Source organism: Neofelis nebulosa, chromosome 14, assembly GCF_028018385.1.
Source record: "Neofelis nebulosa isolate mNeoNeb1 chromosome 14, mNeoNeb1.pri, whole genome shotgun sequence".
NCBI classification, from domain to species: Eukaryota; Metazoa; Chordata; class Mammalia; order Carnivora; family Felidae; genus Neofelis; species Neofelis nebulosa.
This window is the reverse complement of record NC_080795.1, coordinates 21,221,771-21,248,709: the sequence shown is the minus strand read 5'-3', so window position 1 is coordinate 21,248,709 and position 26,939 is coordinate 21,221,771. Positions and strand designations below refer to the sequence as shown.

At 39.5% G+C, this 26,939-nt stretch overlaps 1 protein-coding gene across 16 annotated transcripts in view; it reads left to right on the top strand.

Annotated features, from left to right (window-relative positions):
- The window catches only part of EYA1 (EYA transcriptional coactivator and phosphatase 1), a 354,086-nt gene extending 334,731 nt beyond the window's left edge, over nt 1–19,355 (top strand). For all 16 annotated transcript variants that reach the window (XM_058699812.1, XM_058699811.1, XM_058699809.1 and 13 more), the window contains one exon: nt 17,368–19,355. In XM_058699812.1, coding sequence (XP_058555795.1) covers nt 17,368–17,448 — 81 coding nt within the window. In that variant the 3' untranslated portion in view covers nt 17,449–19,355. The remainder of the gene's footprint in view (nt 1–17,367) is intronic.
- Nucleotides 19,356–26,939: the final 7,584 nt, after the last annotated feature.

Sequence of the window (26,939 nt, the reverse complement as noted above, 5' to 3'; positions counted from 1 at the left end):
TATATAATTCCACAACGGATGCAACAATTCATCTCTTCTGAAGTATTCCAGTATGCAGTGGAAGCGATGCAGAAAGTCACCAGCATATAGACGCAGCATTCGGCATGACACATGGCCAGCCTTCTTACAGAGTCTGAAGATGATTTAATTCACCTTCGGTGCCTCTGAATTCTAACAAAACCGTAGAAAGTGACCCAAATTCTGTAAATGATGGCTTATTTCAGTTATACCCATTGATACACAGTTGTGTGCCCAGGATTACGCACCCCCTGAGTGGGATTGGTGCGGACGGAAACCCACACACAATTCAGATCCAATAGAGGTTTGCCGAGCTGCACGTGCAATGTAACGGCTCGTTCTGACATTCCAGGTTCACCGGTGGGCAACCCCCATGATGGCCACGTACATCTGTCGGCCCTTCAGGCTGTTTTCATAAAAGGAAATTTTTCCCAGACTAAATTAGAATACTCCAAGCTCAACCCTGGAGAGTTAAAGAGAGGTTTGATGGGAATCCAGACTGTAGGTCTTTTTAGCAAAGCCTCTGGAATCCCCACGCCGTTCCTAGACAGGACCTCCTCGTGGCTAGTGGGATAGTCAGGAGTGTCAAAGTGGAGAGCAGCGTTTCATGGCCCCGCGGCCCAGGGCCAAAGATGTGAATCTGCACCCCGCCCCCCACCCAAGGCTGGTCCTTCTTCCTCTACCAGTCACCAAAAAGTTTTAACTTTAAGAGAAGGTTGCCAAAACATGGCTTGCTAGCTTGTGGTAGACCGAAAGATGCTTGTAAAAAGTGGTGACTTAGAGCACCGTGGAATCCCGTGGGTCCTAGCGAGGCTTCTTGGGGTGAGTCCCTTGCTAAACCTTTCAGAGTAGCATGTTTCTTAGATGTTCATCACGGGTGAGCATAACGTGGAAAAAGTAAAGGAATTCTTGGTTTAATGTTACAACTGGAAGTATTACAGTAACAGGGCTAAGAGTATTTGTTCTCTCTGCAGAACAGTTAAAACTGTTTCCACTGTTTATCTTTGAACCTGTTGTTCTTTTTACTTGGGACAAACACACCTGTGCCGAAAAGAATTAGGCAGCTGCCCGTGAAGAACAGGCTCTTTGAATTTTTTGACTGTGAATGAATATTCTTAGCTTCAGTTTTCTGTTTTGATTTTGTGGGATGAGTGTAATGTGGTAAGGGTCCAGTACTATCTGTTGTGAACAAACTCTTGGCACCTTGAGACCCGCCAGTGTGGGAATTCTAACAAAACCGTGACCGTGAGTTACAAGACTGTTTATGTGTATATGTACAAGGCATGGATTTTTCAGAAGGTTCAGATTCCTGATAACCTTGCATAAAATTCAGATGTCATCAGTCCTCCCCAGTGACAAATTTGACTATTCCTGTCTTATATTCTGTCTAACCTTATTCGGTTAACTAGTATTTAAATAGTAGTGCTTCGTGGGGTGCCTGGGTGGCTCAGTCGGTTGAGCGTCCAGCTTCGGCTCAGGTCATGATCTCACGGTTTATGAGTTCGAGCCCCACGTCTGGCTCTGTGATGACAGCTTGGATCCTGGAGCCTGCTTGGATTCTGTGTCTCCCTCTCTCTCTTCCCCTCCCTCGCTTGCACTCAGTCTCTCTCTCTCAAAAATAAATAAACGTTAAAAAAAATTAAAAAGAAATAAGATGGTTATCCATGCTGTAGAAAGATTAATAATCATAATGGTAAAAGAATTACTATCAATTATATAGCCCTTATTATGTCCCAGACTCACTCTCAGGCACTTCCTATCCATTATCTCATTAAATCCTCACCATCATTCTGTGAGGAAGGAGTCCTTAGACCCACTTTATATATGAGAAAACCAAGGTTCAGGAAAGTAAATAATCTGGCCAAGATCACGGAACTTGGGAGTAGCCAAACTAGGACCGTGAGATGTGGCCCAAAGTCCCTTTAGATTAAAAACTTTATTTACATATCTTAAATATGATTTGATTCACAAAAAAAGAATTTTCATGCTTATTTTTTAAACTATTAGAATAAAGTCTGCCATGTTTGCTTTTTTTTTTTTCCCTTCAGGAGGCAGATAGAACCATGTTCTCTTTCTCCCAGGTTTTCTTAAAACTTTAAGAAAAAATCAATTCTGATACAGTTTGTGAGCCTTCTAGATTATTAAATAAAATAGTGAAGCTCTGTGAGTTTCAGTCAGAAAATGTTTTGCAAAATCAAACCATTTTGCAGTTCTTCTAAATCAATTCTGACCATTTAGCTTGTCTCTCTTAGTTTTCTAAGTCCTTTTAAAAATCCAATACACCTCTCTAAATAATGTTCTTTTGCTTGAGGTAGTTCCTTTTTTCAAGCTCAGAAATGAAACCAGTTAAGTATTCTGCCCGTTGCCGGTTTCCTGATGGTCGATTGAAGTCCGAAGTCTGTTCTGTCACCTTTGTTCTCTTTGCCAATATAGTCCCAGGGCTTTCCTCAGTAATTTCATCTAATTCTATAATTCATATCCTGAGAACACACCCCCTCAAAGAGAATAAGTTAAAAATACCTTTGTTTACTTAAAGGAACAACTGTATTCCAAAAAGATCTCTTACAAGAGTTTTCTGCCAGGATCTCTTTGTTCCTAGAAAGACTTCAGAGAATGTGAGAAGCCATCTACCTCTGGATCCCTTTTTCTGACGTGTCTTTTGTTGTCAAAATCTGCCAGGCTTGCTTTCTGTATCATAGAAATCTATGTTTCCCTAATACAGTATACAATAGTAGGCATATGTATGAATGAAAAAAAAAAAATCAAATGTAACGGTCTTCTGCATACCGACAGCAATTTTCATTCCTAGAGTAAAAGTGGCGTTGTTTTATAACTCTACAACTAAACTCGCTTTGCTTACTTTTCCGAGAACTACTTAAAATTAATCACGTGTGAACACCAGAGAGAAAACGGCAAGCATCCATTATTGCGTAATGGCAAAGGCTTCATCAATAAATGTCCATTTAATTTATTTGTTTGTTTAGATTTTTTCAGTGTAGCTGACACGCAGTGTTACGTTAGGTTCGGATGTACAACACAGTGATTCCATAACTGCATACATTATTCTATGCTTCTTACGAGTGTAGCTGCCATCTGTCACCATGCAACACTATCACGATACCATTGATTAGATTCCCTATGCTGTACCTTTGATCACCACGACTTGCTCATTCCATACTCTGCTTCATCCGTTTTGCCCATCCCCCCACCCTTGTTCCCTCTGGCAGCCACCAGTATGTTCTCTGAATTTGTGGGGCTGCTTCAGCTCTTTGTTTCTTTGTTTTATGTTGGTTTTTAGATTCCACGTCTAAGTGAAATCATATGGCATTTGTCTTTCTCCGGCTTATTTCACTTCGCAGAATACCCCCTGGGTCCATCCATGTTGCCACAAATGGCAAGATCTCATTTTTTTATGGCTGAGTAATATTCCTTCGTATATATACCACATCTTTTTTTATCCATTCATCTATCAGGGGACACTTAGCTTTCTTCCGTATCCTGGTTATTGTAATAATGCTGCAATAAATGTAGTGATGCATACACCTTTTTGAATTAGTGTTTTCATTTTCTTTGGGTAAATGCAATTCTTAGTGGAATTACTGGATGCAGTATTTCTATTTTTAATTTTTGGAGGAAACTCCATACTGTTTTCCACAGTGGCTGTACCAATTTACATTCCGACCAACAGTGCATGTGAGGGTTTCTTTTTCTTCACATTCTCATCAGCACTTGCTTATTTTTTGTCTTTTTGATGTTAGCCTTAACACCAGTAGGTATAAGGTGATCATTGAGGTTTTGATTTGCATTTTCCTGATGATTAGTGATGTGCTGAGCATCTTTTCGTATGTCTCTCTTTCATCTGTATATCTTCTTTGGAAAAATGTATATTCAGGTCCCCTGCCCATTTTTAATCAGATTATTTGTTTTACTGGTGTTGGCTTACATAAGTTTTTAATACATTTTAGATATTAACCCCTTATCAGATATATCATTTGCAAATACCTTCTCCCATTCAGTTGGTTCCCTTTTCATTTTGTTGATGGTTCCCTTTGCTGTGCAAAAAGCTTTTTATTTTAATGTGATCCCCATAGTTTTGCTTTTGTTTTTCCTTGCCTGAGGAGACCTCATCTAGTAAAATGTTGCTAAGGCTCATGTCAAAGAGATTACTTACTGCCTATGTTTTCTTCTAGGACTGTGATGGTTTCAGGTCGCACATTCAAGTCTTGCATCCATTTTGAGTTTATTTTTGTGTATGGTATAAGAAAGTGGTCTAGTTCTTTTCTTTTGCATATAACTGTCCAATCTGCCCAGCAACATTTATCGAAGAGACAGCCTTTTCCCTACTGTATATTCTTGACTCCATTGTTGTAGATTAATGGATCATATGCATATGGGTTTACTTCTGGGCTGTTTTGTTCTCTTTATCTGTGTGTTTGTTTTTGTGCCAGTACCATACTATTTTGATTACTATAGCTTTATAGTGTACCTTAATATCTAAGACTGTGATATCTCCAGCTTTGTTCTTTCTCAGGATTGCTTTGGCCGTTTAGGGTCTTTTGTGGTTCCATACAAAGTTTTGAATTATCTGTTCTAGTTCTGTGAAAAATGCTATTGGTATTTCAGTATTGATTGCAATCAAATCTGTAGATTGCTTTGGATAGTATGGGAATTTTAGCAATATTAATTCTTTGAATCCATGAGTATGGAATGTCTTCTCATTTATTTGTGTCATCCTAAATTTTTTTCCATCAGTGTTTTATTCAGAGTATAGTTCATTCATCTCCTTAAGTTTATTCTTAGGTATTTTATCCTTTTTGGTACAGTTGTAAATGGAATTGTTTTCTTAATTTCATTTTGCTGCTTCATTATTACTTCTAATAGTTTTTGCATGGGTCTTTAGGGTTTTCTATGTATAGTATCATGTCATCTGCAAATAGTGACAGTTTACTTCTTTCTTCCCAATTTGGATGGCTTTTCTTTTTCTTGTCTCATTGCTACAGCTAGGACTTCTATTTTATGCTATTATCTTTCATTTCTAATTATTCTACGTCAAATAAAAGTGTAAGAGTAGAAATTCTTGTCTTGTTCTTGATCTTAGAGGAAAAGTTCCCAGTCTTTCACCATTGAGTGTGATGTTTGCTGTGGGTTTATATCATATATGGTCTTTGTTATGTTGAGGTACATTCCTTAGAACCTACTTTGTTGAGAGTTTTTATCACAAACATATGTTAAATTTTGTCAAATTTATTTTCTGCATCTATTGAGATTGCAAACTGAGATCATTTTTATCCTTGATTTTGTTAATGTGGTGTATCACTTTGATATATTTCCAGATGTTGAACAGAATAAATCATACTTGATTGTGGTGGAAAGATCCTTTTAATATATTGTTGAATGTGATTTGCTAATTTTTGTTGAGGACTTTTGCATTTATGTTCACCAGGGATATTTGCCTGTAATTTTTTTTTAAAGCAGTGTTTTTGGTTTTGGTATCAGGGTAATGCTGATCCCCTAGATTGTATTTGGAAGCTTTTCTTCCTTTTCTATTGTTGGGAATACTTTCAGAGAATAGATATTAACTCTTCTTTAAATATTTGATGGGCTACTTACTTCAGCAGCACATAAACTAAAATTGGAACAATAAATGTTTAACAGAATTCACCATCTGGTCCTGGACATTTTTGGTTTGTTGGAAATTTTTGGTTACTGATTTAATTTCATTACTAGTAATTGGTTTGTTCAGATTTTCTATTTCTTCCTGATTATGTTTGGAAGATTATATGTTTCTAGGAATCCATCCATTACTTCTAAGTTGTCCAATTTGTTGGCATATAATTTTTCAGTCTTTAATAATATTTTGTAGTTACCGTGTAGGTTGTTATTTCTCTCCTTTTATTTCTGATTTTATTTATTGGGGTCTTTTTTTTTTTTCATGAGTCTGGCGAAAGGTTTATCAATTTTATCTTTTTTTAAATGTTTTGAGTGTGAGAGAGCACAAGTGGGGAAAGGGCCAGAGAGAGAGAGAGAGAGAGAGAGAGAGAGAGAGAGAGAGAATCCCAAGCAGGCTCTGCACTATCAGCACAGATGCTGACTTGGGACTTGAACTTACAAACTGAGACCATGACCTGAGCTGAAATCGAGAGTTGGACTCTTAACCAACTGAGCCACCCAGTCACCCTAATTTTGTTTATCTTTTCCATGATCCAGATCTTGGTTTCATTGGTATTTTCTGTTATTTTTAAATCTCTATTTTATTTATTTACACTTTGAACTTTATTATTTCCTTCCTTCTAGTAACTTTGGGCTTTTTTCTTTTTTTTTTTTTTTTAAAATTTTTTTTTTCCAACGTTTTTTATTTATTTTTGGGACAGAGAGAGACAGAGCATGAACGGGGGAGGGGCAGAGAGAGAGGGAGACACAGAATCGGAAACAGGCTCCAGGCTCCGAGCCATCAGCCCAGAGCCCGACGCGGGGCTCGAACTCACGGACCGCGAGATCGTGACCTGGCTGAAGTCGGACGCTTAACCGACTGCGCCACCCAGGCGCCCCTTGGGCTTTTTTCTTAAGCATAAGGTTAGATTATTTATTTGAGATTTTCCCTGTTTCTTGAAGTAGGCCTGAATCACTGTAAATTTCCCTCTTGGAACGCTTTCACTGTGTCCTAAAGATTTTGGACCTTTGTGTTTTTATTTTCACTTGTCTCTTTGTATTTTTTGCTTTCTCTTTAATTTCTTTGTTGACCCATTAGCCTCAACATCTTTGTGGGTTTTTTTCCGGTTTTTTCTTATAATTCTACTGTCATACTGTTTGGGTCTGAAAAAAATATTTGAAATGATTTCAATCTTCTTAAATTTTTAAGATTTGTTTTGTGGCCCAGCTTGTGATCTGTCCTCAAGAACATTGCAAGTGCACTTGAAAAGAATGTGTATGCTGTTGTTTTGGGATGGAATGTTCTGTATACATCTGCCAAACCCATCGTGTCTAATGTGTCATTCAAAGCCACTGTTCCTTGTTGATTTTCTGTCTGATTGATCTATCCATTGATGTAAGGGGGTGGCTGTTAAAGTCCTCTCTTATTATTGTATTACTGTCATTTTTCCCCTTTTGTTTCCATTAATAGTTGTATTATGTATTTAAGTGCTCCAGTGTTGAGTGCATAAATATTTACAGTTATTATATCCTCTGGTTGGATTGATCTCTTTATCATGCAGTACCCTTCTTTGTCTCTTATTACAGTCTTTGTTTGAAGTCTATTTTTGTCTGATATAAGCATTGATACCCCAGCTTTTTTGTTTATTTCCATTTGCATGGAATATCTTTTACATCCCTTTTACTTTCAGTCGTATGTGCCTTTAGGTCTGAATTGAGTGTCTTATAGGCAGCATATAGATGGGGTCTTGTTTTTGTATCCATTTCATCACCCTTATGTCTTTTGACTGGAGAATTTAGACCATTTAAGGTACTTATTAATAGGATGTACTTATTGCTATTTTGTTAACTGGTTGCTGGTTGTTTTTGTGTTCTTCTCTTGCTCTCTTCCTTTGTGTTATACTTGGTCCCCTCTCTTTGTTTCTTATTATCTGTTATTGGTTTGTAGTTACCATGAGGTTCATATATGATATCCTAAATATATCGCAGCCCATGTTAAGTTGATGGTCACTTAAAAACAAATACATTCTAAAAGAACTTCATTTTTACTTACATGTTTTATGCACATGTTGTCATAGTTTACATTTTTTTATTTTGTGAGTTCTCTTAACTAATTTTATAGGTGTAGTTGATTTTATTACTTTTGTCTTTAACCTTCATAGTAGCTTTATAAATGATTGTTCTACTACATTTACTGTATATTTACTTTTACTCATGAAGTTTTGTCCTTTCATAATTTTCTCCTAAGTATAGTTTTTTCTCTTCCACTTGAAGAATTTAACATTTTTTGTAATGCCAGTTTAGTGGTGATGAACTCCTTTAACTTTTGTTTTGGGAAACTCTCTCCTTCAATTCTGAATGATAATCTTCCCTGGTATTCTTGGTTGTAGGTTTTTTCCTTTCAGCACTTCGAAAAGACCATGCCACTCCCTTCTAGCCTGAAAAGTCTGTGCTGAAAAATTAGCTGATAACCTTGTGGGGACTTCCCTTATATGTACCTAATTACTTCTGTCTTGCTGCTTTAAAATTTTTTATCTTTAAATTTTGTCATTAATTATTACATGTCATGGTATGGACTTTATTGGGTTCATCTTGTGGGGAATTCTCTGAACTTCCTGAACCTGAGTGTCTCTTTCCTTTCCCAAATTAGGAAAGTTTTCTGCCCCTCTATTTGGGACCCCTATAATGCAAATATTTGTTTGCTTGATGTTGTCTAAGAGATCTTTTAACCTATCCTCATTTTGTAAACTTTTTTTTTTTCCTTTTGCTGTTCAGCTTGGGTGGTTTCCATTACCCTTTCTTCCAAATCACTGACCTGTTCTGCATCCTGTAATCTGCTGTCAATTTCCTCTAGTATATTTTTCATTTCAGTTTTATATTCTCCCACTTTAATTGGTCCTTTGCTATATTTTATTTTTTATGTTGAAATTCTTACTGAATTCATCCACTCTTAAGGCTAGCAAGCATTTATAGGACCATTACTTTGAACTCTGTCAAGTAGATTGCTTACCTCCGTTTCATTTAGTTTGTGTTCTGGGGTTTTAGCTCGTTCATTTTTTGGAGTATAATCCTTTGTCTCCTCATTTTGCATGACTTTCTATGTTTGTTTACATGAATTCAGCAAAACAGCTATTTCTCCTAAATTTGAAGGAATGATCTTATAGACTGTGTATGTCTGGTAACTTTGGCTGGACTGCTGGAGCTGTGGCCGGCATGGACTTGGGGTCAGTGCTGGGGCTGCCCTCGTGGGATGACCAGAGCTTAAGTAGGCATAGGTCAGGGTGGTCCTGGTGCTCTTTGTGCAGAGCCTAGCAGGATAGCTGAAGTGGGTATAAGCCAGTGTATCTCAGAGTGTTTTGTGCAAGGGTGCCCTGGGCAGCTAGAGCCAAGGCCGGCATGGGCCGTGGCTTCTCAGGGTCCTATAGGCTAGGGTGCCCTGGCAAGTGATCTGCAGCAAAGTGGTATGTATCTGGAGTGTTTTGAGGTGCTTTGTGCTGGTCTCACCTTGGCAAGATGACTGGAGCTATAGTGAGCACAGGTATACCACCATGAGAGTCACCTCAGTGGAACAGCTGGGGCTCTGGTGGGCTCACTGAGGTCGTGGGTCCACTATGGTGCCCAGACCCTGCCCTGGTTCATACTGTCAAGGTGGAAAGAGAACATAAATTGCGGGGCTTGCCAGCCACTCCAATCTAGAGAGATTTTCAGCAGTTCCCTCACTGGTGGCGTTCTAGGATTGGATCCTTTATATTCTAGTTGCCCTTTAAACTGCAACTCTGTTTCGTGGCCCAGGAGAGACAAATATGTTCATGGTTTCTTGGTACTATCCCTCCCTGTTGCAATCCACAGCATTGGAAGTGGGGCGTTCCTGACTCTGTTTCTCTTGCCATTCTCTACCTGGTCTTTTGTTTTGCAGAAGCTGTTCAGTCAACCCTCAGTTCTTCAGGAGATATTGCTAAATACATAAATAAGTGTAATATTTGGTATATTCATGGAGGAGGTGGATTCAGGGTCTTCCTACATTGCCATCTTGGACTAGACAAATTCCAAAAATGTCCATTTTAAATATGAACTCTAAAATTTGCTCACATCCAAGATGCAGTAGAGAACGTGATTACTAATGTTCAATTCTAAGTTTATTCAGAATATGAGAAAAATGAGAGCTGCTTTTATTAAAAAACGGTAACACTTTTTGCAGATTTGAGACTTCCTAACACCAAGTACAGTAAATTTTGTTATTCTAAAGCCATTAATTTTATTTACTGCTTAATGAGCATATTATATATGCCAGATCTTGAATTGGATTTCATCTTTGTTCTTAAAGAATTCAATTCTGTCTCGAGTAGAAGCAGATATGCAAATACTAAAAGAGCAATGCCATGCAATAAATTTCGTGATGAATTTTTAGAATAATCTATCTTCCAAGATCTTTTTATTTACAATTTGAGAAGTATTTGTACCTCCATATGCCAATCTTCTAGAGATAATACATGCATATGAAAGCACAGTTATGGTCTTTTTTTAACAATGTATCCTGGCATTCATTCCATATCAGTGTATGGAGTTCTGCATCTCTAATTTCTTTACATGGCTGCGCTATACTTTAATAACTTCCCTGAGGCTGAACATTTAGGTGATTTTCATATTTACTATTACAAACAGTTCTGTAGTAAATGTTCTTTATGTGACTCATGCATGGACAAGTGTATCTCTGGGGAAAATTCCTAGAAGTACAATACCTAAGCTAAAGGTTATGTGCTTTTATGTTTTTAAATATTTTATTAATACATTCTTAGTAATTCAGCAAAATTCAATTTACACGTGAGTGTCCATGCACCCAGCTTTTAATGTTAATAAGTGCAAAAATACTAGATGAGGAGGAGAGGTAGCATAAAGGGATTTAGAAAATTGCACACGTGGACAAGAGGAGCAGGAAGGAGGTGTCATTTTCCCATTATTCAGGGAATAGTTTCTAACACTGTAAAAACTTGTACTACTTTCCAATAGTTCAGCTTTGGAATCCATTCTCAATAATGCCTAATCTTAATAAACTAATAATATACTCACCACCTATCATTTCTGTTAATATTTGTGGTTAGCTCTTTTCATTCCCATGGCTCCAGTTAAGTGATGGAATATCTCCATTTAGTCATTCTGTGTCATTCCATCTGAATATCAGCTGATGAACTAACCCAGTTCACCCACTCGGATTTCTTTGGTGTTCCCCTCCTCCAGCCCATGACCAGGACACATGAATTGTTTCCTCATTTGTGTCCTGTCCATTGTACCCACTCCATTTCTACTATCCTTCTGCATACTTTCTCTGCTACTGGCCAGCCACACCTCTCTATTCCATCCTTCCTAGTTAGACATTCCAAGTGTTTCTACCTGGAAAAATGTCCTTCCTCATTAGTCCTTATTATGAACACATCATTCAAAGCTCATCACCTCCATACTAAATTTTCTGTACATCCCTCCTATCAGCCTTGTCATAGACTATATCCTGACTGAGAGCCCTTTCCCATCTACCTAACCAGCTCTGCCCATTCTTCAAATTCAGTGCAGGCTCAACGTACCCTCTCCAGCTTACAACTGAGCTTTCTTCTCTCTGAATTTATTCATTGGTTCTTTTTTGTTTTATTGAGATATAATTGATAGACATTACTATTTAAGTTTGAGAAGGTGTACAGCATAATGACGTGAATTACATATATTGCAGGGTGATTGCCACGGTAAGTTAATATCTATCATTATAGCTACAAAAAAATGAGAACTCTTAGGATTTACTCTTAATTTTCAAATATACTATACAGCAGTGTTATTGATCTTATAACCAGAGCTTTATATCTTTCAATCACCTTCATCCAATTCCCCTACTCTTTGTGTCTGGTAACCACAAATTTGATCTCTTTTTCTAGGAGTTTGGGATTTTTTTTTTTTTTTTTTTAGATTGTACATGTAAGTGACATCATTCAGTATTTATCTTTCTCTCTCTGACTTATTTTACTTAGCATAAGGTCCATCCATGTTGTTGCAAATGGTAAGCTGTTCTGGTTTTTTGTTGTTGTTGTTTTTTAATGACTAATATTCCATCGTATGTGAATACCACAACTTCTTTATCCACTCACTCATTGATGGATATTTAGGTTGTTTCTGTGTCTTAGTTATTGTGAATAATGCTCTAATGAGCATAAGGAAACAGATATCTCTTTGACAATGATTTTGTTTCCTTTGGATAGAAACCCAGAAGTGGAATTGCAGATCATAGGGTAGTGCTGGGTTTGTAATTGTTTTACATTCCCACCAACAGTGAACAAGGGTTCTCTTTTCTTCAAAATCTTGCCAGCATCTATTACCTCTTTTTTTATGATAGCCCTTCTCAGACATGAGGTGAGATGTCACTGTGGTTTTGACTTGGATTTTCCAGATTAGTGATACTGAGCATTTTTTCATATACCTATTGGCTGTCAGCATATTTTCTTTGGAAAAATACCTATTTATTGTTTGCTACTGATTTGTATGAATTTATTATATATTTTGAATATTAATCCCTTACCTAATATGTGGCTTACAAATATTTTTTCCCATTCTTTAGACTTTTCATTTTTTTTTAATTTTTTTAAAATGTTTATTTAATTTTGAGAGAGGGGCAGAGAGAGAGAGTGACACAGAATCTGAAGCAGACTCCAGACTCTGAGCTGTCAGCACAGAGCCCGATGCAGGGCTTGAAATCACAAACCGTGAGACCATGACCTGAGCTGAAGTCAGATGCTTAACCGACTGAGCCACTCAGGCACCCCTAGATTGTTTTTTTCATGTTAGTGCTGTGCAGAAGTTTAGTCCAATGTAATCCACTTGTTTGTGCTTTAGGGATCCAAAAATAATCATTGCCAAGGTCCATGTCAAGGAGCTTTTTTTCTGTTTTCTTCTAGGATTTTTCTGGTTTCTGGTCTTATATTTAAGTCTTTAATCCATTTTGAGTTAATAGTTGTGAATGGTATAAGATAGGGGGCTAGTTTCATTGGCTTACATGTCTGAAGCCAATTTTCCCAGCACCAATTATTAAAGAGACTACCTTTTCTCCTTGAGTGTTCTTGGCTCCATTGTTAAATGTTATGTGACCATATATATACATGGTTAATTTCTGGGCTGTTGATTCTATTTCATTGATCTATGTGTCTGTTTTTATGTCTGTACTATACTGTTTATATTACAAGAGCTTTATAATATAGTTTGAAATCAGGAAGTGTGATGCTTCCCATTTTTCTTAGGATTTTAAATTTCAGGTTTGTTTTTTCTACTTCTCTAAAAACTGCCATTGGAATCTGGATAGGTTTTGCATTGAATGTATAGTTGGTTTTGGATCACATGGACATTTAAGCAATATTAATTCTTCCATGAACATGAGATACCTTCCCCTTTGTATATGTCTTCCAAGTTCTTTCATTAATGTCTTACACGTTTTTAATGTAGTTATTTTCCTTGATTAAATTAATTTTTAAGTATTTTAGTGGTCTTGATACTATTGTAAATGGAATAATTTTATTTTGTATGGATAATTCATTTTTAATGCATAGAAACACTACTGGTTTTGTATGTTAATTTTGTATCCTGCAACAGATCTAACACTTTTTTGTGTGTGGAGTCTTTAAAATCATGTCATCTGCAAATAGTTTTACTTCTTCATTGTCAATTCTGTGCCTTTTATTTCTTTCCTACTGATTCTTGTCAATGGGGGACATAGGTCATGCATAGTATTTTATACATCTGCTGTAGCTACAATACTAAAGTCATAGACTTTATTTATCTGTAAAATGAAGGTTTAGGGGAAATGACTCAAGAGTGCTTCTAGGTTTAATAAACAGAGTCCAGAAAACTATGTCATAATTCAAAGTCACATACCTAATGTCAGAGTTGAGAATATAACCCAGGTCTCCTCATTCTGGCACCTGATTTTTTTTTTTTTTTTAGAAGAAACATGTTTCAGGCTTTCTACTGATGAAGGGAAAAAATGGTTGTCTTTGCATCCACTTGTGCTGGGAAGCTCTTGTACATTCATAAAATCTTTACATGAGTATGTGGCTAGTTAGGGAAAATATTATTTTGCGACATTCTCATTATTTGTTAAGAGGAGTTTGAGTTTCCTGTCCTCTCCCTAGATTCAGTCTTATAATCACTCACTTAATGTTAAATACACATTTCTTAAAGTAGAAGCCCTGTAATTTTTGTGAGAATAGGACTGCTGATTATAACACAGATCATTACCTTCATGTTCTGAATTAGTCCTGAGGGTGGAGTTGCAGTCCTTGTGTGGGGGTCCCAGAGATCACCTGTTGTTCCCTTTCAGGTACACCTAAGGGTTGCCAGTTATCATTGTAAAACCTTTTGCATTTTTACTCAAATCAATGACCCCATCGTCACTGCATCGTGATGCGTTGTGTCCGTAATATACCACAGGCATATTCCATCTTTTGAATTTGTTTCAGGGTGCTACTTGATATGTGGTTCTTATTGATACTCTGTACAGGAAGAAAAAAGCCATTAGTATTTCATTGGCAGTAAACAAGCCAATCCGGGGCTCTTTGTGAATAACCTCACCTTTCCAAAACTTGTTTTAAGAATGGTTTAGGACAGTTTAAAGTAAATATGCTCTAGACTGGCATCATCTCCTACACCTGTAAAGATAAGACGTATAACCATTTTTTTACTTTGTTTACTGTGGAATTAAATGCCTAATTTATATCTTAAGCGTGTACCAAAGAATCAGCTGGATTTTTTTTCAGTTCCCTTTTCAATTTCTCTGCCACGCATTGCATTCTACAGTACGTACTGTGATGTGTTTTGTTGTCTAGGGGAAACATATCTAATTTCAGATAATCAGCATGTAAAAGAATTTGAACTTACTTTGAAAAAAAAAGCATTCCATTTCTTATAGAAGGACTTTTATATGTATTTACGAAGGTAGTTGTCCTGAAAGCTTCTGGATGGCTATCTGAAGAGCCTTCGTCATTTTCTGCTACATCCTGAAAGCATATTCTGTGACAGCAATAGAACTACTCTATAGCTTCCTTTATTCACTTGTTTGTGAAAAGCAGCTTTGGGGAGGGGCACCTGATCTCTGGCAAATTAGAGAAAATAAGACCAGAAAGAAAGAAAAATACACAAGGATATGACAATAGATGCCAAGTAAACGGTTAAATCTGTAAGAATACTTGAAAACTTTTGATGTAGTGGAGGATTTCCCTTCAAAATGATGTGTCAAAAATGGACTTGATATTAAGTAGTAAAATGAGTAGGGTGCAGAGCGGTACATATTATATATACACAATTTCAAATAGGAGTCTGCACATATATAAAATATAGAAACATGTTTGTGGGGGCTATCTGGATAGTAGCATTCGAAATGATTTGTATTTCTCTATAAAACGAAAGCTCTACATTTTACAAATGTTTTACAGTACACATGAATTTTTATGCCAATGAGAGAAAAAGAAGGACAGCTTTCTGTGTTGTAACTGATCAGTTTTCAAATCTGATGTGTGTATCATAGTCACTCAAATTTTTCAGTGTCGCTCACTCAGAACTTGGAAGGGAGTGTGTGTGTTCAGCTGTATACTGTGGGGCTGATAATTTACACTGCTGGATTAAAATGCCATAGAGAACAGTTAGGAGGCATTTCAGCATCTGGGCTTCAGATTCAGGGCCGACCTGGTGTGAATCGCATGTTCGATCCTTGCCAGCTGTTACTTAAACCTCTCTGTTCCTCCTCCAAGTCTGTTTTGTCATCAATGCAATAGTGATGGTAATGCCTGTCTATCCCTGAGGTTAGAGAGAGGTTTGAATCTGCGAGGCTCTGAGAAGTGCTGAGGAGAGTGCCTGACCCTACAGCTGTCATTATTAGCGACAACCTCCTTGTAAGCCCTGCTGCATGTGGCTCCCGCAGCCAATTGTGTCTTTCTCTCACTTACAGCCAGTATCCTAACAATGGAATTCTTCATTCTCTGCCGCCGAACACACACACAGCTAGAAAGTGCTCTTCTGAATGATCATCGTTTTATACCTATCTTAACGATTACCTCCTCTTACCAAGTATTTCCCCATCTCTGCAGGCAAAGGGAAACTGGCCTCTTCCTAGTCCTTTTATAAAACAGAGGTTGCCAGGCTCGTCTTCTACACCATCCCTGCAGACACAAAAAAAAGAATAAATGAATGCAAAGTAGCACACTCTGTTGCTCTAGTCAAAAATTGCCAAGTAGATCCTAAAACTTTGAAAAGAGATCTCTAGTCCTCAATGCTGGACTATTGTTATTGAAGGATGACAAAGATATGGAGTCCATTTGACATTGGACTGTGGTCCATGCTTTTAGCCGGTTATTTGGGACAAAGGCCTTGTTAATAAGTAACTTAATAGTTTCCATTCCCAGAATACAACATCTCTATGATCTACATCAAAATAGTTATTTGCTTCCATTTTACCTACACATAATACCCCCCCACACACATGCAAAAATTAACTTAAATTCCACTGTTTGCTTCCGTGCAAATTGATACTGATTTTTTTTAATTCCTTAGAACTGTAATTGAAAATTATACTCCAGTCTCTGCGCTATTTTTCAAAAGCTGTTTTTCTATAGGCTAAATAGAATATTGTCCTCTAAAAAATGATTATCTTTCTCTTATTTAAAAGAGATTTTGCTGATGTGTAGGTACTTACTATAGAGCTTTTGTACAATGGCAGTTTATAATCATGTTCTCATCCTTGATGGATGAGGTAACCTCGGTTGTTTTCCTGGTTTTTTTTTTTTTTTTTATCATCTCTGGCTAATTCGGGTGTTCTACAAATAGTCTCATCATTTAAACTAGACGTCTAGGGGCGCCTGGGTGGCGCAGTCGGTTAAGCGCCCGACTTCAGCCAGGTCACGATCTCGCGGTCCGTGAGTTCGAGCCCCGCGTCAGGCTCTGGGCTGATGGCTCAGAGCCTGGAGCCTGTTTCTGCTTCTGTGTCTCCCTCTGTCTCTGCCCCTCCCCCGTTCATGCTCTGTCTCTCTCTGTCCCAAAAATAAATTTAAAACGTTGAAAAAAAAATTTTTTTTTAAAAATAAAAAAAAAAATAAACCAGACGTCTTACAAATAGTCTCATTTAAACTAGATTTTTAGATTGATTTTTTTCAAATCAACTACTAAAAAAAGTTCGTTTACAATTTTCCCATATGGCAAAGCCACTTTAAGGTCAGTGCAAAGAATGCCTAATGGAAATAAATGAAGAAAAAAAAAGTTGCTTCTGACATCAGTCAAGTTTTGAAAAACGTAAAATACTACCAACTTAAGGAAAACTTAAACTTTCAGCATCAAAAAGTCCACTGGATCCATGTTTTGAAAGGTGACTGCTTTTGACAAAGTTTCACGCACAGCTACTGTGTTTTGGAATTCGTAGTCAATGACAGTGTAGATCAACTTAAGAAATAGCCATCCCTTTCTTAAACAGACTCCAGATTATATGTTAAAGTGCAGTCCAGTATTCTTAGGGGAGGATTAAGTTTGGATTTTTGTTTTAAACAGACGTGATGTTAAGATCTTAACTGGCCGTTCTCACAATACTGCAAAAAGGGGGTGAGCATCGTAGCGAATTTCCAAAGCAGGTTTTAAGGCTTCTTGCTGGGAGCGCTGTCTGGCCTCACCATGTGTCTGCTCCTTTCACAGCACGCCATGCCCTTCTGGAGGATCTCCAGCCACTCGGACCTCATGGCCCTGCATCACGCCTTGGAACTGGAGTACCTGTAACAGCCACCTAGCACTTTGAAGCCGCACAACTGCCCTGCGACCAGGAACAAACCCAGCAGGCCTGTGTCCTGTGTCTGCGCTGGGATACCCAACTTCGCGATTGCAACTCGTTGACACACAGCTGCTGTCGGTCTTCACCTCTGCCCTTGTGGTCAATGAAGGGCCACACCTATTTCTTCAGAACAGAACAGCTGTTGACTCTAGTACTGTGAAGCCAATGAAAATAAGCCATGAGAATGTTCTAGTACAGTGTAATGTGGCTTTGCCGCATTAACTACATGGTTCAAACCTGTGAAGAAAGGACCTGCAAACGCTTACGTTTTTCGCATCTTCAATGTGACTTAAAGAGCTTCTCCGATACAGCAAACTTGATTGCACAACAAAGACTGAAATGTGTTCCCTGAAGACTGGCGAGGGGATTTTTCTTGTAAAGAAAGTTTACTTTTTGGTGTCTCATACCCAGGGTAACCTGTACATCTCTACTTATTTATGAACAGACTTTAAAAAAAAAAAAAAACAGCTTTATGGAGGTATGACTCAAGCACCGTCCAGTTCACTCGGCCAGACTTTTTTGACAGCAAATAATTGAAGAGACAATATAACACAATAAGCGATTAAAGGCCTTTGCCTCACGACATAGCAAGTACTTTGAATTTTAGCACATTGCAAAGTAGTTTAAAGTATGTCTAATTTAAACGTGTAATATGTACATCACTGAGACAATCATGTACAGAGAGAATTTTGGGTGTAAATTTGTAATAATGGATGATTCTTTTACATATCGTTTAGAAAATGATATTGAAAGGTAGCAATGCCTTGATCGTGAAGTAAGAGGCAGTATGTGCACAAAGTCATGCGCGGTGCCTTATCGACGTACTGGTTATAAATATGTAGATAATGGATTTTTTTTTTTTTTTAGATAATGTTGTCAAGACCAAAAGCATGGATGTTAATAGGATTTTGTTTTCCAAATTGTTCTTTCCATCATCTTTTTTTTTAATGCTGTTAGGAGGACCTTGGTAAAATAACACAGCGGTGTCTTAAATCATTTCAAAAAATAAAAAAGTTCCTCCTACCACCTCACCTTTTCATTTTCAACACTAATGTATTATATGTAACTACTTGAAAAAAAATGATTATACAAATGCTTCTTCCCACAGAAGGAATGTAGATGATCGATAGATATATTTTATTAATAAGATGGCTCATGAATTGGAGACTAGCAAATTGGAGACTTTTGTGTGCTCAGACGATAGGGTCTGCTTCTTCTTGATTAGATAAAGGAGGACATTACCACGTCTCTAGAAATGAGCAAAACTTTTTGATTGTTGCTTCTGTTTTCCTCCACACCTTTCCCCGATCCCCACCCTCCCTGGAAAGTTCATTGCGGGCAGTGGACATGGCCCGATCGTCCTCACGGAGGTTATTCTTAACCTACAGTGTGTATAAAGCATAAAGCTGGGAAATAAAAATTGTCACCTTTGTTATGTGATAAGACAGTTTCTCCAACAGTGATGAGTTTGGGCACTAAAGACTTCCATTATTATGACATTATTTTTTAGATGAACTTTATTACATTGGGGGGAAAAAAACACCAGCTTTAACCCAAAGTAGCTAAAGAGCTACTGTATCTTTTTCTGAAGTTTCATGCTGCTGCTAGAATTAGTCACTCATGAATTTTCCAAACTGCTTAAATTAACAATCGAATTTGGGTTTTTCTTTTTTGCTTGAAACAAACAAGTTGACAATTTTTTAGCCTTTCCATTTTATGTTTTTGTACTCTGCAGATTGGAAAGACATAGTTTATCTTGGCTTTACTGTATAAAGGTGTGTTGTGTCCACAATCGTGTACAGACTTTTTCTTCAATAATTTTGTGTTTAAATTAATAAAATTGATTTGTGACATACTGTAAGCTCCTTGAATATATTTTATCACGCATTTACAAGAAACAGCAGGACCTGGGCTGCATTAGAATGCTTCTGGTCTAACAAAAGGAAGTGGGATAAAGCCATGGTAGTCATAATGGCTTTATCAGTCCTTCAGGGGACTAAACTAGAAAGGGAACAGCTGTTTCTTTGATCACTGGAAAAACAGAAGAGCTCTATACGTCCTCTAAAACTATATAAACTGGACTCTCAACTTTACCATAGACCAGAACTCAGCATCAAGTATCTTGGATGGCAGAGCACCGATCTATCAACTTAAACACCGAGGGGACAGCAATGGAAAGCGGTTTCATCTATAAAGAACACCCACAACATACACCTCTAAAATTTGGCCAGATTGATTGCGGACAGCTCTAAATCCTGGGATTTAATCTTAGAAACACAACATCCATACATACAAACACATGAAAAAGCAAACATGCAGTTGGCTGACTCAATTATTGGGCCCACGATGTCCATTTTTAACAGGCACACACCCAGCCAAGGGGCTTGAGTAATGGAGTGTTTGAGCATGCTCAGACACCCCAAGAATAAAAAAGTTTGGGGTGGGGGTAAGTCTTTAAAGAGAGGCAGGAATGGGGGTGGGGGTGTGGAGAGATTTTTAAGTCTCAAGTAAAGAAAGTAAGGAAAATGTGCAAAATGGAGGGTTTAATCCTCAAAAGATAATTTTTTGAAGCACTGCTTCTAACATGACACCCCTGACCAATATGTTTAAAGGGCTTCCCTTTGACCATTTGTTGGAGCCCAGGTGCTTCTACTTGGCATTCCAAAGTCTCCAAATATAGTACCTACTTTCTTCCCAACATAATCTCTCATTACCGCTACGAACAAACCTTCGGTAAGCATGAACTGGACTCTTTAATGGGCCAAACAGCCTATAAGCATCGCTCCCTCATCTTTGTTCAGAGCATTCCCACTTCTGTCAATGACTTCCTCCACCCTCAACCCACCCACACCATGTCCAGCTTTAGTGTCTTCTTTGTTGCAGAGCCTTCTTTCCCATCATGGGACACAGTGTTCGTTCCCTCTGCTGAATTTCTCCCACTCAATGTCCATAGTCTCATTGGAGTTCATATTCCCTTAAATAAAGATTCTCTGGGCCCCCACCATGGGGAGCATTGTCCTAGGTGCTAATGAAGCAGTGCCCTGCTCCTGAAGTTGGAGTTTTACATTGGAGTAGGTGGGAAGAGACAAGAATGAGTTAATGAATAAGATGCATTCAGTCGAAAACACTCTTGATGAAAAGACAGGGAATATGAGTGACGGGACATAAGCTTCTTTGGACAGGGTGGACAGAACCATACTGTATGAACTGAGGCCAACTGCTAAGATACAGGCAGCATATGAAGGTCGGGCAGAACACACAGGCCAAGGTCCTCAGAGAAGAATGCTTCTACTTATTGTGTTCTAGGAGTGAGAATCGCGCCCATGGGTCCAAGAAGAGGCCAGTGAGAATCGCGCCCATGGGTCCAAGAAGAGGCCAGTGAGAATTGCACCCATGGGTCCAAGAAGAGAGGACTTTGGAAAGGAAGGGAGACCCGGAAAGCCTCGAAGTCGTGGTAAGGGATTTGTATGTCCTAAATGGAATGGGAAGCCATTGAGGGTTTTACACAGGACTGTGGCCAAGCCTGATATACTCTTTGAAATGATCACTGTGGCTGCTGGGTGGAGAATGGGCTTTGGAAGCACAAGAGAAGAAGTGGGAAAACAGAGCCAGCTCCTTGACTGCACAGAGCATTTATCAGGGCACTGCATTATTCTGGCTTAGTTAAAAAACAAGATGAAAATGACAGTCCCATCCCAGTCCCTGACCTCAAGCATTCAGATGGTGATTTAACAAGAATCAATTACAATTACGAAACAGGCTTCCATGATCAGTAGGGATGCATGTGAAGTGGGACTGGTTACAGGCACTCGGGGAAGGCAGAACGCTTCCTGCAGAACTGACGTCTAAACAGAGACCTGAAGGCTAGAGTTGGCCTGAGCAGCGAGAAGGAGAGAATATGAGAGCGGCCTTGAGTGGAAGGAATGTGGCAAGGGAAAGAGAGAAGAAAGGAAAGCCATGGGACTACGGGACTGAGCACTGTTGAGAATAGAAGTGGCCAGGAGAGGGAAGGGTCAGGGATTTAACTGTCCTTCATCTCAGACTAAACTTCAGGCGTTAGTGCTTTTATTATACATAAACTTAACTCCTCCCCCTTCACAGGAGAAAGAAAAGGAAGGGGATGTGAAGAGAAATTTCAGTCAGGCTCCTGCATTAACACACGCAGCCCAGAACTCTTCACTGTGCCAACGATTCCACATGAGACTTCAAAAGTTAGGTTTAAGTCGTGTCCAGTGGAGCCCCCTTTAGAGATTATGAAACTTGGGTCAAATGCTTTGCATGAGGTCACAGCCAAATAAGGCAGAATCATGACTCCTTGGATACAATACAGAATCATGGAGAGATCATGAGTTCTCAGGACAACAAATGTTGGCTTTGCCTCCCTGCTCTATCACTGCATTCCAGGGCAAGCATGGGCAGCCCCTGTCAGTTTTCAAGGCATATTCAGTGTCCTGTCCACACAGTTAGTACAATTTCCCAATGATGAGTGAATTTTAATTTTTTTTTAACATTTATTTATATTTGAGAGACAGAGAGCATGAGCGGGGGAGGGACAGAGAGAGAGAGAGAGAGAGAGAGAGAGGGAGACACAGAATCCGAAGCAGGCTCCAGGCTCTGAGTTGTCAGCACAGAACCTGACATGGGGCTTGAACCCACGAACCATGAGATCATGACCTGAGCCGAAGTCAGATGCTTAACTGACTGAGCCACTCAGGTGCCCCAAGTGACTGCTTTTTTATTTTTATTTATTTATTTATTTATTTTAACGTTTTATTTTTGAGACAGAGAGAGACAGAGCATGAATGTGGGAGGGTCAGATAGAGAGGGAGACACAGACTCTGAAACAGGCTCCAGGCTCTGAGCGGTCAGCACAGAGCCTGACGCGGGGCTCGAAATCACGGACCGCGAGATCGTGACCTGAGCCGAAGTCGGCCGCTTAACCGACTGAGCCACCCAGGCGCCCCGTGAGTGCTTTTTTAAAAAAAAAACCTTAGCAATTTGCATGTCAATCTTTCAGAAGTTGATTTAAAATCTGTCTTCTAGGGGTACCTGGGTGGCTCCGTCCGTTGAGTGCCCAACTCTTGATTTCAGCTCAGGTCATGATCAAATAAATGGTGGTGGGATTGAGCCTCACTGTCAGTGTGGAGTCTGCGTGGGATCCTCTCTCTCTCCCTCTCTGCCCCTCCCCTGCCCTCTCTCTCTCAAAATAAATAAATAAACTTCAAAAACCTAAAGTTTGCCTGCCAGTATTTACAAATGTCAACTTTTAGCAGTAACTTACAAAATTTGCTTTTAAATTTTAAAGAGGGCACTTGTTGGGATGAGCACTGGGTGTTCTATGTAAGTGATGAGTCACTAAATTCTACTCCTGAAACCATTATTACACGATATGTTAACTAGGATTTAAATAACATTTTAAAAAATTCAATATTTTAAAGAATAAGTATTTGAATATGACCCGGACGTTTCCCAATTGAAATGAATATAAAGGAGGCCATTTGCTTAACAGAATGTGGAAGTGATGCCACAGATGTTGTGTGTTCACATAAGACATGCGAGAAATCTCCTTCCAGACCCTGGAACTTACCCACACTACACGCAGTTATGAAAGCTTCAACTGGAATTGTCCCGTCCATCCCATTCAGGATAGTTTTTTGACAACCCAAAAGGACAGAGGTAGTAAAAGCACTTCTCTCGGTGTCTCTCAGAATGTTTCCATTTCTCTCTATTCTGTGCAATTACACAAACTGACAGGATAACTTGTGGCAAAAGAAATGAAAGGGTTTGTAATTTAGGAAACCTTTGGCCCCACTGACTGAAAGCAGGTTGTTTGTAAAAAGGAAATCCTGACCTCAGCTAACTGGCAAACTCTGTCAGAAGCAATAGAAGGGAGCAAAGGAGAAAGAACAGCGCCCGGGATTTTTATTGGCCACAGAAAAAAAATGGATGCTCTGCCAGAGGAAAGCCCTTCGAAGAGAACTCTCCGGTGGGAGAACAAGACATGCTCAGTGTTACTGAGTGTGTGACTGCACAGTTGCATGGCGGTTCTGTTCCGGTTTTGTGGGCTGGTTTGACTGGAGGAGTTTGCTGCACAGTCTATAGCTAGACTGACAAGCCCAAAGATGGTTTCTTCCATTTAGCTGAAGGTGAAGGAAGTCCTGCTTCTCCTACAAGCACTCTGTGGCCTGCCCTATCTTCTGTCTCGGCTTGACACAAAGCTCCAACAAGCACAATGGAGTGTGCCCCAGGTGTGCAAGAAGATAAGCTGCATAATGTTTTTCACGTCAGTGCTGTCCAGCAACTCACCCCCCACTAACTTCCTTCTTCCATGTGCTATTTGTTTGGCAGGACTCTGCAGTGACTTCTGGGTAACTCCATAAAAGAAGGAGGTCTCTGCAAGTTCTAATTTCCTTATTCCAGCGGTTTTCGATTAGCTTCCCATTGAAATCACCTAGGTGCTTTGAAAAATACTCATGCTTGAGCCCCACTTCAGAGATCTAATTTGCCTTGGGTGGGGCTTGAGCGGCAGCCAAGGTAAGAAGCCATTGTTTCATGTCAACCAGGTGTATGTGAGAGTGACCTCCACTGTAGTCAATTCCTGGCAGGTCTGGACAATTTGGGAAGTGTGTTTTCCAGTTTTCAGTTTTTCCTTTCCAATCCAGTCTGATCGCCATTTGGCTATGCCTGTATTTCTGAAACCCTTATGACTCCAACTCAAGCCAACACCTGGGGGGTTCTTACTATGACTAAAAAGTTCTGTCCGATGCCAGGGGTGTCCCCAAAGGGCTGGCCATCTGGTGGAGAAAGAGATATATGCTAAAAGGCAGACCGTGATGAAGGCCTCACTAGATTGTAGAACACCTGCAACCCGTGGGTGCAAAGGCTGCAAAGAATTTTAATTTATGATGGAAGCCCAGAGGGTACAGCAGTGAATGTTGGCTGGGGAGACAGAAGAAGTCTCACTGAAGAGCGAGTATTTTTGCTGGCTTAAATGGAAAAAGAAAAATAATTCTGACAGACTCCTAAACCAGGTCCTCCCCTGGATTAACAAGAGAAATATATAGTAACCACAGGCTGAAAGACAGTGGGAGGTGGCTGCAATAATCCAAACGAAACGTAATGAGGATCTGTCCTATGGCAGCCCCGAAGACAGAAATATGGAACCAACATAGTAGATGTCCCAGGAGCTGTGCTAGTCATGAGCGGATGGGGTAGGCTTCCAAGATGCCTTGGCTACCCCCACTTCTACACCCCAGACTGCAAAGGGTCTGGCTGGGAAAGTGTTCGTTCACTCTAAATCTTCTCTCCAATACAAAACTAGGAGACTTTGCTCTTTGGAACCAATTTTACACAGATCTTCCTTGACTTACAATGTGGTTACATCCCAATAAACCGGTCATAAATTGAAACTATTAAGTCGAAAATACATTTAATACATGTAACCTTCAGAACATCATAGCTTAGCCTAGCCTACCTTAAACATGCTCAGAACACTCACATTAGCCTACAGTTGGGCAAAATCATCTAACACAAAGCCTATTTTATAATAAAGGATTGAATAGCTCATGTAATTTACCAAATGGTATACTGAACGTGAAAAACAGAATGATTGTATGGGCACAAACTGATCATAAGTGTATCCGTTATTTACCTTTATGATTGCAAGCCTGACAGACGAAAGCTCCTGCCCAGCATCAAGAGGGAGTACCACACTGCCTACCGCTAGCCTGGGCAAAGATCCAAACCCAAGATTCAAAGTACAGTTTCTACCAAATGCATATTGCTTTTGCACCACTGTAAAGTCAAAAAATTATAATTTGAAACATTGTAAATCAGGGACAGTCTGTATATGGTTGTGTGTGTGTGTGTGTGCACGCACGCACGTGCACATGCGTATTACAGAACTGTTTAGGGTGAGCATAGCCACTGGTTTCCCTGATGGTTCCAGAAAGTACAGTAATCAGGCTGATGCCCTTTACATACGATTGCGAAAATATCACTTATCCATTTCAAATAGGGGAAAGGTACTGGCTGGCTGAAGGAGATTACAAAGATGTTAAACCTCCCTCAGGAAGTCTCTTATTAACCACTCTCTAAAAACATAATCTGGAGGTGGTCGTGGTGGTGGAGCACCCTGGCCCAACTTCAACGGTACCTACATGGCTTTTGTAGCATCTCCAGGAAGACATGGGTCCCTACAAATGCTCACTCCTCATACCTCCCATTAAGGGATGCTGCATTCTTTGAGATGAACCAAGTAGCCAGCGGCTGCCCCGACGTTCCTAATACAAAATCCCTTTGACTGTGTCCCTTGCACTTCCTTGTTTATAAGCACAGAGCCCATCTCAGACAAACAGCAAAGTGTTAAAGAAGAGAAAAAGAAAAGGAAGAAAGAGGAAAAAAAAGAATGTGGACAAAATCAGGGGGAAGGGTGACTGTGTCAGTGTGGACAATGAAAAAGACTAAACCATTGAACAGATTCTCCCTGTACTTGCTCTAGCCCTGATGTGCAGGAGGCCTGGCCAGAAGCCACCCACTGTCACGGGGATCAAAGTCCTCATGAACGCCAGTCCAGACAACCCCCGGGACGGAAGAGGAAGGAGGAGGGGGACTGAGCGGGAGGAGGCAATGCTCCCTCCGCTGGCTCTTCAGAAAGGGCCTCTTTCACCGCCTCCCCATGTTCCTGTCTGTACAAACCTCTCACTGAGAAATCACCACAGGCCCCATCACCTAGCCTACTTAGTGGTTCAAAAATACCAAAGGTTTTGTGGAATTTCCATTCTTCCCAAAGTAGTTAAAATGCAAGCGGGCGGGAGAATGAGCTGATGGAGGAAGCACACACCCTTATTGGAACAGTCTTGTTTTGAAAAACTTCTGCCCTCTGGGGTTGAAAGCATTTCTTGGCCCGGTGGAATCAAGAGGTGCCATGATAGCCCCAGAAATGCTTCCAGCCCTTGACCTTGATATTTATTTGCAAAGCCTTACAGGAAATCAGTTCTATGTGTTCCATGAAAAACAAAGGAAAATGCAGGAATCAGGAAAAACAACAGACTGCTCCAAACAGCCTTACATGAACAGACTTTAAAGAAAATTAGATGTTCAAAAAATAGTTCCCTTTGACACGTAATCTTTCAACATGTACCGAAGACCCACTATGTGCCCAGGCCTCTGCTAGATGCTGACGGGATCTGCATCCTCAGAAGTTCATGTTTCCCAGGGTGGAGTAACGAGTGGTGTTGGATCAAGGTGGTGAGTGGGCGATTGGAACCTCACCACTAAAGAGCAGGATGAGCTGAAGGCTTCAGGAACAGAGGGGGAGAGAGACATGCTCTGAGAAGACATTTAATAAATGCAACATTTAATTTGTACTGTGAAAAACAGGTAGGAGTTTCACAGATTAAAAAAAAGAAGAAGAAGAAGACAACAACAGCCAAACTAG